This window comes from Leuciscus leuciscus (assembly GCF_965113295.1).
Source record: "Leuciscus leuciscus genome assembly, chromosome: 13".
Classification (NCBI taxonomy): domain Eukaryota; kingdom Metazoa; phylum Chordata; class Actinopteri; order Cypriniformes; family Leuciscidae; genus Leuciscus; species Leuciscus leuciscus.
Window position 1 is genome coordinate 26,858,713 of NC_138737.1, and position 19,807 is coordinate 26,878,519.

At 36.9% G+C, this 19,807-nt stretch overlaps 2 protein-coding genes across 6 annotated transcripts in view; both read right to left on the minus strand.

Moving 5' to 3' along the window:
• Positions 1–7,590, minus strand: part of inpp5l (inositol polyphosphate-5-phosphatase L) — a 32,299-nt gene extending 24,709 nt beyond the window's left edge. Inside the window, exon 1 of one of the 2 annotated variants that reach the window (XM_082187771.1) lies at positions 7,094–7,590. In XM_082187771.1, coding sequence (XP_082043897.1) covers positions 7,094–7,153 — 60 coding nt within the window. In that variant the 5' untranslated portion in view covers positions 7,154–7,590. The remainder of the gene's footprint in view (positions 1–7,093) is intronic. The other variant, XM_082187770.1, reaches the window with a different exon arrangement.
• A 7,722-nt stretch (positions 7,591–15,312) lies between these two features.
• Positions 15,313–19,807, minus strand: part of LOC309512259 (glycerol-3-phosphate acyltransferase 4-like) — a 38,525-nt gene continuing 34,030 nt past the window's right edge. For 3 of the 4 annotated variants that reach the window (XM_082187757.1, XM_082187756.1, XM_082187758.1), the window contains 2 exons: positions 18,639–18,718; positions 15,313–16,440 (listed from right to left, as the gene is read on the minus strand). In XM_082187757.1, the coding sequence (XP_082043883.1) occupies positions 16,332–16,440; positions 18,639–18,718 (189 nt within the window). In that variant the 3' untranslated portion in view covers positions 15,313–16,331. The remainder of the gene's footprint in view (positions 16,441–18,638; positions 18,719–19,807) is intronic. The other variant, XM_082187759.1, reaches the window with a different exon arrangement.

Consider the following 19,807-nt stretch of genomic DNA (forward strand, 5'->3'; position numbering starts at 1 on the left):
TCACGTTGATGGACAAAAATAAAATTAAAACAAGAAATTGGTCAAGCCAAAATGGGCCAAAAATGGCAAAATATTTAGTGGTCTTTTAATGGTCTTAACCATTTTAATAAAAAAAAATCCCTAGTCAGGAAATTAGCAAGAATTACACAAATACTGTAGATAAAGTAACTATTAATTTATCTATACTGTAGATAAAATAACTTAACATAGTGCCTTCCACTTTGTTTTCTTTAAATGTTTAAGCCATGTGGGTAAACTTGCAGACAGCTATTTACAAGAACAGTCAGTGTTGTTCCACCCAATGTTGATGGCTTCAAACAGTTCATGAGTCGTTGAAAAATGTCTCCAAGTTAGTAAACCGACATAAACTTGAGTTTCATTGCAATTCATCACTTCACACAACTCTTTAGAACCACTCTGAACCAAACTTCCCATATTCAGCCAAAAACTTCATTTTGTCTTCGATGTTTTCCTGAGACAGCAATGGCTTTTTAAGAAGTGCTTAATTTGCTTAAATTTTGCTCATTTCCTGACCAATAATTTGTGGTTAATACTATTAAAAGTTTAGTGTTTAGCCATTTTGGGCTGGAACCATTTTCTACTTAAAAAAAAGTACAATTTCTGATAATAATAAAAAACCCACTTACAGTAACATGAGTATTTCTAATTCGTTACTTCACACCCCTGCTCATGGATTTAGTAAAATAAATAGTTTAAAAAAACATCAGCCACAGATGACTGAATGTTACGCAACATATTCAAAAATATCTGTATCTACTTCCTAATAACACTGGCTGCTACAAAACAGACCAGTTTTATCAGTGTCACAGATATGTGCCCCCGTGGTCTGCTATATTATAACCACAAGTGTGAAATTCCTGTTAACTCAACGCAGAATAGTAAGGTACAGGACTTTTCAAAGTTCATTTGAGAACTGTGTTAGAGAGCAGACCACTGCCAGTCTGTCTGTAGGTTGTCTAAAACATAGGTGTCTGCTTAACATTTTGCAGTTTAATTTGCTTTTGCGTCTCTTTGACGCAATGACCACTAAAAAAAGTGAAAACACAGACCACTCCCTTCCTCAGCCTTGTCAAGCATGCAGTGAAACCAGGTCACGAGAATTTGACTGCACAGCCGTGAAAGAATGGATGGAAACAGCAGACCCTGACTGTAGTGAATTTGACAGGGCTCAGAATAGAATTGCATCTGATGCAATTTACAACGTTACTTTGATCTTATAAAGACCTTTTATGGACTGTCGTTCACTATCTTTGTTTTCTTAGTTCCACTGAATTTGAAAGGGTGGGGAGGCCAATGGAAACTTCCTTCATTTAAACTCTCAAGAGGATTTCCCAAATTTGCAATGCATCATTTCCTGTTGCAGCTCCTTACAGTTGACTTAAAATAGCATAGAACTAATTTCATTGAATTAGAGTACTTTTAAATGTCAGGTAAACACTGCAGTATTTATAGGGGACACTAGCAGAGGGACAAGAAAGCTTTAAACAACTTTGATGAAGTGTTGATAAAGAGTTCATCAGATATAGTTGCACCTCTGCGTTCGGTTATTCCATCACAGACGCGTGACTGTATGATTTTATCTGATATACGTACATGTTCAACTCTCCAAAAAAAGCCATCAGTTTTCAAAAAACGATCACTCATTGCTGAAACGCTCATTGCATAACAAAAGGGCATTGACAAAAGAGTCTTCAGCCAGAAATATACTTCACGCAAGTATGCAAAAACTAAATTGTTGTTATTCAAGTTGCCATAAATGTATTTACTTTAACTTGTTTAGCAAGATTCTCTCCAAACTGTTGTTCTGCAATGAAAGCACAAGATATTACAGGAATAGCTTATGAAAACACGCTAGAATCCTTAATGTGCCTTTGTACATAATGTACATTTTTGACAAATGTGATAACTGGTTATGAGATCTGATATAGTATTGGAACAACTAATAGACTATTTTTGTGCAAATTTTGCAATACAACATTGAGAAATGTTTGGATTATTAAGAAAAAAATAAATGTATTAAATAAGAATTTATATTCTGTATGAGAATATACGACATGAGGTTTATTTTTAGGAACATGAAGGGTTTGTTTAGCACTGTGACATTATCATTTTACGGTAATGCAGATCAAATTTGTAAATATTTCAACATTTGGTAACACTTAATTTTAAGGTGACGTACTTACACATTACTACATGTACTTACTTAATGACTGTAAATGATGCATAATTACAAGTAACTAACCCTAAACCAAACCCTAACCCTAACTCTAGTAAGTACATGTAGTTAATTCATATTGTATAAAGTAAAAATTTTAGTAGACATCATGGTGATATTTGCTGACCAAAATTGTATTTATGCTGAATCAAATGTGATCTTAATCACTTATTACTTTTATATTTTCGTATTTATTTCGACTTTGAGGTGAACCACCAGGGCTGATTTTATCAAAGTCTAAGTGGATCATAGAAACCATTAGCACCAATTGTCTCTACTGTAGGCTAGGCTCAATGCTTTTAGGAAATGCTGACATTAAGCATTTTCTGTGAGATTCGACCTTTCACTAAATGTTATCACCTCATTAGACATGATGAATCGCAGCTAAATACACCAAACTCCTTGCAAAATTTAAAAGGCCTGGCAAACCCTTCTTGTGGATAAGAAAAATTTAACCATTTTTGGAAGTCTGCTACAACATTTATACTGACCTATTCAAAAAAGAAGCGACGAAGGGTTGAAGTACTTTGGGAAAAGATATTCATCTGTTTACAGTCACAATGGGCTGTGACATGTGCTTTTTCTCAGCCAAACATAGCTGGAGGAAACTGGGTACGGGGCCAAATTTCCACTTGTAGCCTCAGTCCTCCATGAGACACACAATGAAGCCAATGCTCTAACAAATACAACTAAAACACAACTCCGGAAAGACTGGGCTGAACATACATAGTTTGAGGCAAAATGATCTCTATAGCAAGATTTTAACTAGATTTACATTTTCTAAACAAAAACTATAAAGCAACAATGCTATAGGGGGGTTGTTGGACCTTCAGACTGAAAGCAGGACCGCCCAAGAGGACGTTTGACTGACATGTAACGCAACCAATCACACTTCGTTTTCCTCCTCAAAAGGTTTAGGTGCGTGAAAAAGTCGTGATCCCTTCAATAACAGACCAGCGTGCATCTATAAATTATTAATTCCAGAACGTTGTGCAAATTTACCGCAACAATGGAGCCGCGAATTTCACATACTTTTGAAAATCCAGTGTTTAGTTGATTTTGGTAAGTGCTCATTGACACAATTGTAAACACAACGGCGTTCTTCTTCCACGAGGGAGTTTGGCGTCACGGCATTTGTTTCCAGGCGGACCGTTAAATAAACACAACACACACGTCTCCTGGACATCCAGTAGAATTCAACCAATCAGATGACGACTTTGAAAGTCCTGAAGTGTTTCCAGATAAGTGTGCCATATGCATCAGACGTTTAGCCAAAGGTCCGTGGGCATTGCCTGGCTTTCAGACAATGCTTGGGCCCTCCTTAAGTGTGAGTGTGTAGTTTTCTATCCAGTTTTAACATCTGGAAATCCAATTACTTAGAAATGTAGTAGAATCCTTCACCTCATCAAGCCTCATGATTTGACATGGTATCAATCATGCCTTTAGCACAAGCAGTGGACAAACTACTTACGTTAAAAACTTGATGAAGAAATTGAGCTAAAAGTTCTATCCAGTTTAACTCTTTTACCATACTTGACAGAATTTTACAGCAATCCATGTTTTCACTGTTATATGGTAGGGGGATGCTATTGCAAATCTTCTGAAATAGTACAGTATCTCCGGATCCAAAAACAAGCGAAGAAGCAGAAACAAGTGAAAGAATAATTGTTTTGTTTTGTTTTTTCTTAGAGCAGAGGCTCTGTTCTCTGTTCAGATATTCGTACAACAAAATATTCTGGGGGCGATTAAAGTTTTGTAAAAATGATCAAAAATGCTGCGGTGCTGGGGAAAGAGTTAAAAGTGTCTTACTGTTGCATGTGAGACTAATCTACTGTCTATGGTTTCACAATATGAAATCACCTGGTGCTGGAATTAAACGTCTACAGTCTCTATTTAACCATTGTTTTTTGCACCAAAATATCCACTGTCCACCATAATGTATGGACATTTTCATGTTGGTTTCCCTAAAAGTCGACTGAGCACTGTGTGTCAGGCTTAAACCTTTATTCTTTAAAACTATATGGAATCTATTTTTATACTAATATTATCAAGCAACATTTTTGGCCTTTATTAGAGAGGACAGTTGCGGCAAGACAGTGATTGAGGAGAAGAGAGAAATCGGAATGATTTGGAAGTTGTCATAGTCTTTTCTTCCCTATTGTGGCATTGTGAGCAACAAAAACTGTAGGTTGGGACTTGTTTTTGTCTTTCGGGAATTGATTGGATCGTTGTGGTTTACTACTGCTCTGATCTCATGAGAGACCGGTTATTCTTCCTCGCATTAAAAAACCTCATCAGAGAAGAGAAGAGATTTCTTTGGAATTTACTTTGATTAAAGTCCCACTGCAGTCAATAATGTTATCCCTTAAAACTCATCTTTGATCACTACAATGACATACTTAAATGTTTTTTTCCTGTGAAAATAATTTCTTCATGCATTAAAATACCTTCAATGTAACTCTACACCCTTGCTTCATTTAACATATTGCGGACCCATGAATTTGCAAATTACCCCCGCCTCCGCTCAATCACACGAGCCCAGAATACCTGTCAACTTTACTGTAGTAAACGCTACACGATGACAAGTGGAAATACTGGCTTATTCAGCCATATATGTTTGAACCAGAAACTGATTCAGGAGAAGTGGAAGAGTGAATTATAGCTACAGGCTCTTCTACAAGTCGATGTATCAGAATGGTAATGTGTTATGTATTGCTCTCTACAACGTCGGACACGTAGGCCTAATGGTAATTAATATGATTAGCCTTTTGCTTGACTATGTTATCAAACAGCTAATAATGTTTTGCTAATGTTAAACAAACCATGTTCCCGTTCACCATTTCAGTCTGTCTTCTAAAAATCAGTATCTTTAGAAACGCTTTAAACAACTTAGAACGTCACTGGAGAAAGGCATATAGTTCACCATAACATTGTAATACATCATATACATAATTCACCCGGCATATTGGCAAACGAACCAAATGTTTCATATCAACAGAAAATGTACCAGGACCTGACTTCTCTTGACACTCCCCTGCTTCACAGCTTAGTAAATGATATGCTAAAGCCCGGCCACATCTTGACGGGATTGGTTACAACATATTTTTGACGTAGAGAACAAGGGCGATTTCGCGGAACAAAATTGGGTGTTTCTAAATTTGTGGTTGTTTCCAAACTGGTGGGTGTTTATAAATCATCCAATGAAAATGATGCCCTTCACCCGACCCGACCCGACCCCTAAACCTATACCTTCACTGATGTGGGAATATCAGGTGACACGGTCGAAAACGCCCCTCATCTACTGATCTGGTACTCGTATTACTCTCCTGCAGAGACCTATACTTGATTTCAAACTGCGTTTTTGAAACTGTCTTTGGACAGTTGACTGATGAATTTGCATATGGTTTGTCTTAAAGTATATTAAAACACCACATATAAAGAACATTAAAAACGTGATTTTCACCACAGTGGGTCTTTAAAGATTATGAGAACACATTACTTAAAAAAAAAAAAAAAATGCTGTGCATGGATCAATCATTTATAATAAATACTGCAACATTCCACACACACACAAAAAAAAAGATTTGCAAATTTTGATTTCATGGTGACTTTAAATAATCACATACAAATCACTTGAATAAGGACTAGTAAACAAGTACTAGTGAAACTGAAAACAAGTACTAGTAAAACCTTATACTGTCTATGAATAAAACTAGTGATAAAAATGGACGGGTCTGCCATTTTTTTTTTTTTTTTTTTATTGAAAAACAACTTGCAATAAACTATTGCATTTGTATTCACACGCAGTAATGCCAACATAATATTATTGACTGCAGTGGGACTTTAAAGTAACTTCCAAAGAAATCTCTTCTCTTCTCTTCTTCTCTTCTATCTATATATAATTTTTTTCTTCAGTATAGACTGACATTCTCCCGTCTTATTCTAGTTCATAACTGCAGGCCAGAGTTTGTAGTAGTAGTCTAATGTTGCAACTGCTAAACTCCCCAGTTTCGCGGTAGCGCTTTGAATTTTCACAACTCGCTGTCAGTTTCCTGTTTTATTTGAATACACACAAGGGCCGGTCGCGCGGTGTGTGATAGGTCGTAAGACCTGTGGGGAGGTGCTGTCAGACAGCACACAGTGAATGGGAGAGGATATCACTCTAGACTGGGGACTCGTGCGCTAAAGGCCCAGTGGAGCGAAGGAAACCTGAAGTGGGTTCACAGCAGTCCCTGCGATATGGAGGAGCCGCATGAGAACGTCCAGCTCTATCACTGATGAGAGAGAGGCGTCGGAGCCACTCGCGCAGGACGCGTTCTTGCGTTCAAAAACAGCGAGACGCAGCGCTACAAAACGCTGGCGTCTCGAGAAGCGTTTTAAAAGTTCAACTACTTTTAACCAGATACGGCGACTTAAAAAGAGACGCACAAAGCTGAAAATGAAACGGTCAAAGATGCAGTGTTTACAAAGTGTTTACATGAAAAAACAAAAAAACAATTAAACAGCGCAGAATGACGCATGGCGGCGTCCCTTGTGAACGGCCCCTTAATATTACAACGGTTGAGTTATAAAATTATACAGACTTAAATATAGCGCATTTCAGAGCCGTTTAAAACGCAGCTATCTAGGAGGGTGATTTGGCCTACCTATATTTATATAACGACTGTTTTTAAGATTAGCAGCTACCTAAGCAAACGCAGATAGCGTTGAACAGCAGGTTACTAGTCAAATGCGTGCAGTTGCAAAGGGACCAGTTAAAATAACAAAAGTCAAAATAATTTGTTGCGTAACTCATTTATGATGTTGAGCAATATTCCACCAGGAAAATAATAAGGAATGTAAACAGAGGAGACTTACATTGTCAAACAGTGATCCAACGTTTGCAGTGACTAGTAAGACGTCCGTGTACATCTCCATGATAAGAAGCAAGCTGGAGACAAGTCTAATCTTACGACGGAAATCCCACTCGCAGGTCTTTATTCGAGGAATAACAAACGGCTTAAAGATAAGATTATAAAAGTCTAGCTATCTTGCCCTGAAGACAGAGCCCACGAGAGCAACGCTCGCATCTCTAACGTTACTCCTGCTGTCATGAGGAAACATTCACATTCACGGCGTTTCTCTTCTTCAGTTGCTCAGCGGTTGACACGGAGGGATTTCTCCTCCTGTCTTCATGGTAATCGGACTAGGTTCTTATTTTAAGCTGAATTAACCCAGCGTCGAAGCATCTGTAGCCTCGGAGTTCCTGCCGTTTCAGACTTAACCAAACTAGTTGCGCTGTCAATGTTATGTTGCATGCGAAGCTCCGCCCTACACATGTAGTACTGTGAGCTACTGTACAAATGAGAAGCGTCAAAGTTTCCGTGTGTCATTCAGATCTGACTGAAGCGGAGGTATCTAGGCCTTCTATACTTACTGAATTTATGTCAGGTCACGTAGACACACAAAAGTGTTGCATAATTTGTATTATACACGAATACACACGCACACGTTATGTTTTCATGTTTTATGGGGATTTTCCACAGACAATGATTTTTATACTGTAAACCTACCCATCACAGAAAACTTTCTGCATTTTTACATTGTCAAAAAACTTTATACGTTTTTTTAATAAATAAAAATACACCTTTTATAAGCTGTTTTCCTTGTTCCCCCACAAGGACAAGGATTTCAGATATTGCCATCTTTGTGTGGACATTTTGTATAACATACATTCTGTCTCCATAATGTATAATAACCCCATAATATATATATATATATATATAAAATGTAATTTCATGTCACAGGTTCATAAAAAAGAAAACAAATACAATTTTGTATTTTTACATTAACTATGTAATTAATTAATTAAAACCAAGTATCAATCCCATCAAGTTAGTTTTTTAGGCATTTTTACATTTATTCCAAACGAATAATAACTAAAGGAACAAATTTAAACAATATATTTTATTTGTGAACTGATGTTCAGCTGTTCTTTTTAATAGTCAACTTATTTTCATCAGTTATCAAGCTTGGAAACACTGATCACAGACGAAGATGTACCTTTAATCTCGCCAAGCTGATTGCTCACTAAAAAATCCCTACAGTCATCATGTTTTTAGTCCATTTCGAGTTAGATTATGACGTGACAAAGCAATGATATTTTAATGGGTGAGTTGCTTACTTAGTTTTTAATTAGTCTTCCCATTAAATGGCATCATTTTGTTCATTCAGACCAATTTGCGAACGTGCATGAAAACAAGGGGTGGGATTTATCGCACAAACCAATCATATTTAACCATAACCAATCATAGCGCAAAGGGTCTCATGTGATTTTCCCCATTCATTTTCACTTACCCCCCACTAAACCCATGCAGCGCAGGCTAAAGTTTAGAGGGTCTGTTAAAAGTCAATGGGCTCTGGGGAGGCAAGAGAGACACAGACTCCCACTGTAACTTTATTTGCAGGGTGTCGCTGTTACACAGTGTTACTTAAAAAAAAAAAAAGTGATTTATACACTTTTTAATATCACACTTTTTAATATCACATTTTGTAATATTTTATTTTTCAAATATGGATTATATTCTCATACAATTTTTTGAAGAGGCACTGCCTTCCTTTCCTCCTCGGAGAAACAACACCCCTGATAAATAGATATTTGCATATATATATATTTCGACAGGGAGAATAAGAGAATTAAAGTAAAATGTCTGCAACCACATTTAAATCTGTTTTTGGAGTTTGGAGATTTTAGGTCACTAATCCAATAAGTAATTTTGGAACATGAATCATGTTAACTCTTTTGTTCAAAAGGTCAGATTTCCTTCCATTGAAGCAAAAAATGCTATTTGGATCGTTCTCACATCAGGCTGGAGAACACGATAATCAGGATTTACACAAACTGATGTGGAGTGCAAACAACAGAAAGCAATTGAAAGCAAATTGCAGGGTCTCAGGATATACTACAATATGTGTTATTGTTTAATAACGATGCCATATGCAATATTAATTGTATTTATAGCATCTCATGCAATATTTACTGCATCAAGGCATATATTATGTAAAAAAAAAAAACCCACTAGCAGCAAAAACGGATGTCAATAGTTTCTGTTCTGCATCTGTGCTGTTGCAGAACAACAAATTAGATAAAGACATCAGTTCATAATCTAGTTAGTTTGATGGATTCAGAGCTGGTAAAGGTAAGGTAATTGTGCAGAAACTGACGCACATGTTCACGTGCTCGGTGTGCCCTGGCAGACACTTAATTGGAGTCAGTTTGTCATTTTGAATGTTCCATCAAAACTGATTTGGAGATCTGGAACTTATCACATGGTAATGCAAAAGTGACATTCACCAGATGAAAACAATTGGCTATTTTAAAGATCTGTTATTATCTAAATCTAATATTCTGTGCCGAACATGTGAAAACAATAAGCATGCGGTTTACTGCAGTTTTTTGTGTGTGTTGTGATCTATCCATCAGCTCTTTGGCTGGGTGAAGTCATTGTATCCCCTCTTGGTCTACAGGGTGTTACCTAAGAGTTGGCACTCTTCAAGTGAAATGTCGCCATGAAGGAAATTCTCTGTTTCTCAGGTCAGACTCCAGCCCAGCAACGGCAGGCTGAATGGATGTTTATAATTCATGTTAAGTGAAGGGACTCTGGCAGAACAACTTGTCCCTCTGGTTCAGTGTTTGACACAGTTCTCCAGAAATACGTCAATATAGAGCCTAAAACCAATGTCAAGTTCTCCTTTGTTTTTAAAGCCTGCTCCACCTCCGCAGTAGCGATGGGACGTTCGGATAATTTGACTGACTCGGATCTTTGAGTCTCGTTCAGAAAAATGTATGAATCTTTTTTTTGAAGTCATTTTGTTCATTTCAGCAGAATACAATTTAAATGTTACATGGTTATAGCCAAATTCCCTAACACATTAACTTACTTACTGTAAAGTTGATCACATTTAGAATAAGAAAAAACTATTATGCAGCCATAGCCAAATGATGAGAAACAGCAATGATTCATTCTTTACTTAGGAAAAGAAAATGATTCATTCTTCAGGTTATGCAGTCTTGTTAGTTCACTTCACCTCCCTATCCACGTCATTCGTTCTTTTGTCACGTCGCAGTCCCACAGTCCTGTCTTTACAGGAAACAGAAATGATTAGTTCACCTCTCGAATCTTCAGGTCTGAGTCCTTCGTTTTATCATGGGTTACGGAAAAGAACCATCATGACAGAAATTCAAAAAATTATAAAGTGTAAGAAATTTGAGACCAGAGACGCCTCACGTAACTGTAAGAGTAAACTAAAAAACGAACTACGCGCTTGCTTGTAAGGAAGGTTGGGAATTATTAACTAATTTCCAAATCCAATACGGCTGTCACAAAGAACGAATGATCGATGATGAACGAATCATTTCTGTCTCCTGTACAGAACCTTTGGGATGTTGGCAAAATGAACAAATCACTCTCTGAGACAACTCCTTGTTCCCGAGACATATTAAAGACTCGTTCAAACGAATCGTTCATGATCGATCACTACTCAGCAGGCCCAGGACAGGCTTTTTATGGGTGAGCCACAAAAAGCAAAGGATACTAGAAACTCTTCTCGTCATAAACTTGAAACTGACAGAATGTTGTGTTGAAGTTTTTTTATTTTCTTGTATGACATATTATATATAGTTGTACATGACTGTATCACATTAGAACATTTTGAACGAACAGTGACAGTGACAAACAGGTGGATGATTGGCAGCTGCTGTTTTAGAGCGTGGCAGGCAGCAGTCAAATCACTGGCCACACACACCCACTCACCTAATGTGGATGGTGACATTAATCCAATTTAATGACAATGTACAAATCTCACACTTTCTTCTTGTAGGATGGACTAATCTAAAGGATATTACGATTTTTGTAGAGTCTACTGTGCATAAAAGTAGCATTGTTTACTACAATATCAAAGAAAATGTAAAGACACAGTAAATGATACAAATCCTCATGAGAGCCAGCAAAACGAGTTTGTGGGTGTGTTTGTTTTAAAAAAATTGTCATGTTTTAAATCCTACAATGACATGTTTGAAACATAAAACATTATTGTTCTTTCATACTGGACATCATGATCTATTTATTAAAAAATAAAGGCAAGTTATATTAACAAATGTTTTAGAACTTTTAATACAAAAAAAGCTGTGAGAATGTCTAAACCAATGAGAATGTTTATTTTTTATTTTTTTTATTGACCTGTAATGTCTCCCCACAGGTTTTGACAACTTACAAAATTAATAAATCACTAAACTATAAATAATAATACACTTATCACTCGAGGACGATATGAGGATGCATTCAATTGATTAAACCTAAAAGTAAAGACATTTATTATGTTACAAAATCATCATCATGCTTCATGGCATCATGGTTTTCACAAATATATTAAGTAGCACAACTCTAACATTTATAATAATCAAAAATCATTGTAATATGCTGATTTGTTGCACAAGAAACATTTCTTAACGATCATGTGACTCTGGACACTGGAGTAATGGCTGCTAAAAATAAAGCTTTAAATAAATTCAGAATAAATAACTTTTTAAAATACAATAAAATAGGATAGTTATTTAAAAAATATATTATATTTCACAATATTACTGTTTTACTATATGTTTATATAGTGATAAATGTGGCTATAGTGAGCATAACAGACTTCTTTCAAAAACATTTGAATGCTAGTGAATTACAAAATAAAATACTGTACTACTGCTGCTTTTTCAATAAAGTTTTTTGAAATACAGTAATTTCAATACAATCATTGTTTTTATAAATGTCAGAAATTAAATTTTGTATCTCAGAAAAGCCTGTCAGTTTTAAGTTTTAAAGGGATAGTTCACTTTGAAATTTAATTTTGGTATGTTTTAGCTTACCTCAAGGGCATCCCAAGATGTAGGTGTCTTTGTTTCCGCAGTAGTTTCAATTTTGATATTTTTAGGTCAAACCGTTCTTGTCTGTCAGTCATATAATGCAGGTCTATGGTCACCGCCTCAAAGAGCATGCACAGAGAAGTCCAAATTAAACAATTCCCCATCGTAAGTACACATTGATGGCCTAAGACACGAAACGAGTGGTTTGTGTGAGAAAACGAACAGTATTTATATAGTTTTTACCTCTACACAACCACGTCCAAGTGATCTGAGGGCGCGGGCGCTTCCTGGTGTGTGACGTGTGCGCGCATTCTGGCTTAGTCTGCCCAAGCGCTGGTTGTGTACAAGAGGTAAAAAACGATATAAATACTGTTCGTTTTCTCACACAAACCGCTCGTTTCGTGTCTTAGGCCATCAATGTGTACTTACGATGGGGAATTGTTTAATTTGGACTTCTCTGTGCATGCTCTTTGAGGTTCAAAATTGAAACTACTGCGGAAACAAAGACACCTACATCTTGGGATGCCCTTGAGGTAAGCTAAAATATACCAAAGTTTAATTTCAAAGTGAACTATCCCTTTAAAGAGAAGACTGAACTGCTGGATCCCAGAAGGATACTGAACTGATGAATTGCTAAACATATATGAGAAAAAAGCACAATGTCAGTGAATTGGAATAAGTCCTATATTATCAATGGCTCCCACAACGCTGAGCTTCAGTGAAATCTCCAGTTGAACCTTCACGTAAAGCCGAGAACCAGAGTCCTTGAAAACATGAGCAGCTGTATATGGTACAATCCTTGACATGTTTATACAAACTCACTACGTTTCCACAGAGCCATTTATATGCGCTCAGTAACTGGTTTAAAAGCGTAGAGAAAAGAGTCATTCCCACATATTGAGCCCAGCAGCCGAATTGCTTCACACGCTGGTATGCGGTCGTACTATTTCAGATCACAGTAGAGATCTAAAGCTTTAATTACTCAATCAAACTTTATTACAGGCAGACTTGTCTTTAAAGATGTAATTTTGTGGAGTAACACAACATGGGGCCAATTCAATTCCACTTTCAAGCTTGTAGATGAGGGATAATAATATTTAAATACTTGTCACACTTTCTTGAATCAAAACTCCATTGTACTGTACATGCCTCCTTGAGCTAATATCCAGGCTCTGTGAGACATGCTGCTCTTACAAACGACTAAATGACATGATTATGATGATGGTTGAATGAGAAATCCTAATAATAACCATCTAGGTTGGTGCAAGATGGCTGCACACACACATATGAAGGTTAATAGTCAGAACTTCACAGCTTGAATGTTTTTTTTAGAATGAGATATCATCCAATACAAACTAATCATATTCACTAGAAGCCAAAAAGTGTCTGAGAAACCGCTTTACACATGTGGCTCATGTCACTCAAGCTTTACCATAAGCTAAACAAGCAACATCTTGTTTGTTAGTGGTTGTAACCAAACATAGTCCTGAAACAAGACCTGTGATACATTTTCTTTTTAGAGAGCATAAAGGGTTCTCGTTGTGAAACTACTAGCGTTCATTATGAGCCCTTAAGTGCTTTAGTTTTAGAGCTAGATAGTAGTTGCATACAGTGTTTTCTCCTGCACAGTATTTAGCTGTTCTGCCAATGTTTTTTTGTAACGACATGGCAATTTCTTAGCTGAGTTAAGGCCTTAATCTTCTGTGCGAAAATTCGGCACGGTAAATATTTTAATTTGAACAACACAAACATTAGCATGCCGTAAATCCAGCAAGTTTCTAATCTCTTTTCCATAACACTGAAAATATAATTGGCCAACCAATAAGATTTGCATCTTTGGTCACATGCCCAAAGCCGCTGCTGTTACATAAAACTATGACTTGGTGGCGTTCACAAAAAGACTGTTTTGCTAAGAGACCGAAAGTGGCTCTGCCTCCCAAATCAATCCTAAATAGTATGTGAGACTAGAACAAGTGTGTCCCAAAGCATAGTCTATTGAAAAGAGTATGCCACAAGTCCCCAGATGGTCTACTATTTCTGGTATATTTTCGAAGTGTGGATGCGCGCACACTCTTAACGGCCAATATTGCCCACAACCCATTGCGCTTTGAAGGAGAATTCAGTTCAGAACTACAAACACAAATAAAGTGTTAAAAAACGACAAACATGGTGGATATGCGCAACCGATGGTTAAGTAGAGAGATTTAGATGAAGGGGTTTGAGAGACTAATAAACATTTAACCTGATAAAAAATATGATTTAATGTTATCCGTGTTATCTTTCATCTGCAACAACGCTAAACTTTTATAAAGATCCGTTTGGCCATTAACTTTTAAATGCATCATTGTGCAAAAATATTAGTTTCTCCACATGAAAGACCCACAGATCAACGTGCTACTTCTTTTCTCTCCGATACAGAAGGAAATGAAATGAAATGTGTTAACTGTGACAAGATGATTGGCAGGCCAGTTTGCAATGATAAGACGCGAGTAACTATGCGACAAAGTGACTGTTAAACGTATTTGTTTGAAATAGCTTTTAATTGATGATATCCGTTTTATTTCATTGTGTTAATGTTTATGTTATGTACAGCACATTGGTCAACAGTTGCCGTTTTAAATAGTGCTTTATGAATAAAGTGACATTGACATTGTTAAAAGACGCAATTTAATGAGGTGATAGTATATCCCAAAGCTTGTCTACTCTTCTGCTACACAGTCAAAAGTATGAACTTTTTCTTCACAAAAAGAGTACATACTTTTAGGGCGTAATATAAGTAGGCAAATTGGGATGCAGCATAGGTCTCGTCTCTGAACACTTGTATTTGGTGAAAACATGTAAATACTGTTCCTTCCATCACTTTACATGTTCATTCAGCCTGTCTGGCTTTTTTACACATTGGTCTAAACAGAAAAAAAAAAAAAAAAAAAAAATTCACACGAAAATCTGATAAAATTGTGGTCAATGGTGCAACATTGTTTTTAGTTACCGACAAACATCATCTGATCATCGTCTGATGAGTCATCAGTTATCGTCTGAATCAGTCAGATAACTTACTGAGGCGTTTCCTCAGATAACTTACTGAACCAGTCAGATTATTTAAAATGAGGAGATCCAATAACTGTGTTGTGTGCACTTTTTAAAAGCAATGTTATAGATCCAAACTTGCAACAGAGTTTCTGAGTTTTGTTGTGCTAAAATGTATTTTAATAAAAAATAATTATGTTAAAATAGTCTTGCTATTGCTTAACAAGTTGTCTCAATTTTAGGGTTGGTTGATCTGAAAATAAAAATAAATCCTTTAGGAAACATGTATACAGTGCATGCAGCATATTGTTGTTTAAACATCACAAATAATGTTTTTAATCTGAATTTATGCAGTACCTGAAGAACATGAAAAGTTCATAGAGTTTTCAATTGGCTGTAACTCGGCCAATATCATCAAGACTCTTAAAGTTTGACTTCCATATGTGAATGGAAATGGCAAAGACTTCTGGATCTGGCACACAAGGACGAGAAAGAAAATATCTAACAATATATAACCAATTCTTCTCAAACCCTTCACACAGGCTTGGTTGATTACATGGACGTATTTTGAAAGGTCAATGCAGATTACAAGTCTGCAAAGGTCATCTTCAAATTAAATTGCAGGTTTGCCATGCATATTTCTGCAGTTTTCTCCAGTTAAAATCCAGGATTAAAGTGACTTGCGCAGCAGAAGTATAGCAGAGAGATGGAAGTGCATAACGGAAAACTCTCGGACACCTACGTGCAGCCTGATGAGGCGTTTCCTTGAGCCATTCAAGGCCATCAGATTTAATAGTTTATTGCATCCTAATGATACGTTAAGAGTAAATGATAATAAGAGAAAAAGAAACAAAGAAAAAGTAAATGTTAATAAAAAAAAATATCACTATCACATTGCATCCTTATGACTCCTCGTGAGCCACTCGGCCACTATAGACTGACACACGCTACACTGGCTTCGGTCAAAGGAACATTACGCATCAAAACGCATCTCGTGGACTGTTTTGATCACGACCTGACCTAACACTCGACAAGCTTTGATCCTTTTCACAAAGAGGAATAATTAAACAAGGACAGCTCTTGTGATTTGAAGTGAAACAAATCCATAACGCCGTTGTCCGGGTCTGTGAACCGTCTCTTGCCCTCCAGGTCCTCACCTGAATCATCATCCTCTCCTCAAGAACGACTGCGGTCCGCTTGCGTTCCAACCAAAATCTTGCTGTAGATTTTTTGTTGCTCCTCTTTAAAAGCGTCTTTCACTTTCCCTCGTTTCAAACCACCATCCCTAAAGAAAAACACAAACCCAGTTTCAACTAAAAGGACATTTATCTGAGAAAACCAGCTTTAATATCTAATGTCTGAATCAACATGCACCAATACATTTTTCCAAATATCATAATCATTTGTTAACAAACAAGTATTCATTACTTCAACGAAGTCATTGTTTCTGCCTTAAATCATTACATTGTTCAAATTAATAATTTTTTTCACTAACTGTGATTTTGTACTTGTACATTTCTGAAATACATAACTTAGACAGTTACCTCTGATAACAGATCACTCTAAATTGTAATGTGGACTCTGCTTTGAAATGATGTGAATTGTGAAAAGCGCTATACAAATGTGAATTGAATTGAATATGGCTAAGCTGGTTTGCTGGTCTCTCAAAGCCCCGGGTATACTTTAATTTCCACATTCCACTTTGTCTCGTGCAAAGTTGAGAGTGCGAGCCTTTTTAAAGTATACTCCTTTGACCTCAATTGTGGAAAGACACGTTCGGCGTAGTGGATTTATCTAGATGACTGTTATCACGCAGCAGAGGTGGACGAAGTACACAACTTCCTTACTTGAGTGAAAGTACAGATACTACTGGTCAAATATTACTCCGTTACAAGTAAAAGTTGTAAAGACCTATTTTTACTTAAGTAAAAGTACAGAAGTACTCGTTTTTAAAAGTACTTAAGTATCAAAAGTAAAAAGTAAATGTCAATGCATTGTTTTATTATTATTGTTGCATTGTTGTATGTAATACTTAAAGTACCGTATGCCTGCATACCTACCCTCATATCAATATCACATTTATTTCTAGAACACAGTTCCAGTAGTGGGATTGAATGTGAGATTGAATAAGTCACTCAATAACGTCCACAATGGTTTCGGACACCCAAATGGCTGTTCCCTCAAATATTGCCCTATTTAAAGTTTTTTGGCTTTTAGTATGAATATGTTAGCCTTACTGTTATCTATAAGCTAGTGTGCAAAAAAGTGACAAAATTCGCATTTAGAAAACCAAACCCAACGTTGAAAATGAAAATCAGGTTTATGTCAGAATCCAACGTCAGATTGACATTGATCTCCAACGTTGGACAGACGTTGTATTGTGGTTGAAAATGAAAATCGGGTTGACGTCAGAAACCAACATCAGTCGGATTCTGACGTCAACCCAACTTTTATTATCAATATCCAACGTCAATCTGACGTCGGGTTCTGATGTCAATTAGATGCAGGGTTCTGACGTAAACCCGACTTTCATTTCCAACCAAAATGCAACCCCTGCAACCAAAATCATCCACTGACTGATGTTACTTTCTACTCAAGGACCTTGACAGAATTGTAGTGGAGTAAAAAGTACGATATTTGTCTTTCAAATGTAGTGAAGTTAAAGTAAAAAGTTTCCAGAAAAAATAATACTCAAGTAAAGTACAGATACTCAAAAAGTGTACTTAAGTACAGTACTCAAGTAAATGTACTTTGTTACTGTCCACCTCTGTCACGCAGCCACTCACACATGTGCTGTTGTCCGTGTGGACACAAAAATTGGGCTGCATGCGGACGGTGTGCGTGGACAAAGGCTATAGAATAACACAAGATGAGTCACCCGTATTGTTTTGAATGGGGAAAAGTGCATTGCTCAATAAGTCCCGCCTTCTAAATAAGAGCCAGTCGCTGATTGGTAAAGTCATCGGGTCACTGCAGCTGCCGTTAGAAACAGTCAGACGCGAGCGCATTAGCTTGATCCAGCCTGAAATATGTCATTTTCTGTCATTATTCAAGCGTTTAGAAACAAAATTTATGAGACAGTTGTTGTCAGATTTCATTGGTGATTTCAAATATGAAATTTAATCGTAAGCTTGGCGAACATCTTTGGAGAATTTTATGTTTCCCCATTCAAAGAGATAGGAGCTGCACTCGCATGCCCGAGAGGCGTTTCAAAGATGGCCGCCGAGTGAAATGACTTGTCTTAAAGGGACTTTGGCGTTGACGTCTGCGGATGCTTGAAGTCACCTCACATGGACAGCAGAAGTGTACTTTGGGCTTTAGTCTGTAGAAGGGCTTTGTCAGGCTAGGAGACCAGCTTAAACCAGCCAAGACCAGATATTTTCTGGTTTAAGACAGCCAGCTGTCACATATCTCTCCATCTACGGCTTATATTAGTATTTGTATTACTTCTCTTTGGCCTTAACATAGCTGAGTCCGACTTACCACAGCAGGTCCACCAGACCACCCTGTCTGGCAATGGCTCCCTTTACTCTGTTAGCAAACTGCACGGCATCCTCATCTTCCTGAGGGAGACAAAACAGACCTTGACAAAAACCTTGATCTTGTGCTTTAAGAGTTTGAAATTAATTTTTTCATACTTGTTACAATTATTTTCCAGCACATTCTATTAAAGGGATAGTTCACCCAAAATTCTCTCATCATTTACTCACCCTCATGTCATCCCTGATGTGTATGACTTTCATAAACAAACAGACACAAACAAAAAATGTATGTAAGTGCGTTGTGAATTTTCATATTTGGGGAACTATCCCTTTAATAGCAGGTTTATCTAAAACAACAGTAATGTTGCTTACAATAGGTTTACATACATCCAAGGTCAAAACACACTTAAATGTTCTCATAATACACATGGCACATAACCATATTTCTTAAAGAGTCTGAAAACAGTTAGTGTAAAGATTCAGTCTCTCTAATCTCTGCTCTGATTGGTCAAACGTTCCAGTCTGTTCTGATTGGTCTACCGCTTACAGCACGTGTCAGAAATGCTTTAAGACAAACCATGTTCAAATTCATAAGTCAACACCATTGCTGAGTATTTTCTCCTTAAAACTGCAGTGAACCAAAGACAGTCTCAAAAACGTGGCCTCAAAAATCACTGGTGTTTCTGACATCACAAACTACCTAGTAACCAATCAAGTCAACGTGTGATCGTCAATGAGTGGATCTCTGAGCTGGTGTGAGTGACTGGAGGCGGGGCTAAATTGCATATTCATAGAACCGCATATACTAAATGAGGCAAGGTTTTTTCAAGGAAAAAAAAATTAAATATGTAATTTTGGTGATGAAAGATGAGACTAAGGAATATAATTAATGACTACAGGGGGACTTTAAAACTTTGCAGACCTTTTGCATTTGCAAAAAGCTATATATTACACACTGCATGAAAAGTAATATTCGAAAACGCATTATACTGTAGGAGCACTAAGCAACAAGCAATAAGTATACCAAGGAAGGGCTTCAACATTATTCCAGTGATTTTCCAGCGAACTCCTGTAACATTCAAGGTGGGGCGGAACACATTAGCACAATGATTTACCTATGGTGGCCATTTCTGGTTTTTTGGAGAGCCGAGAGCGTACACATGCATCAAA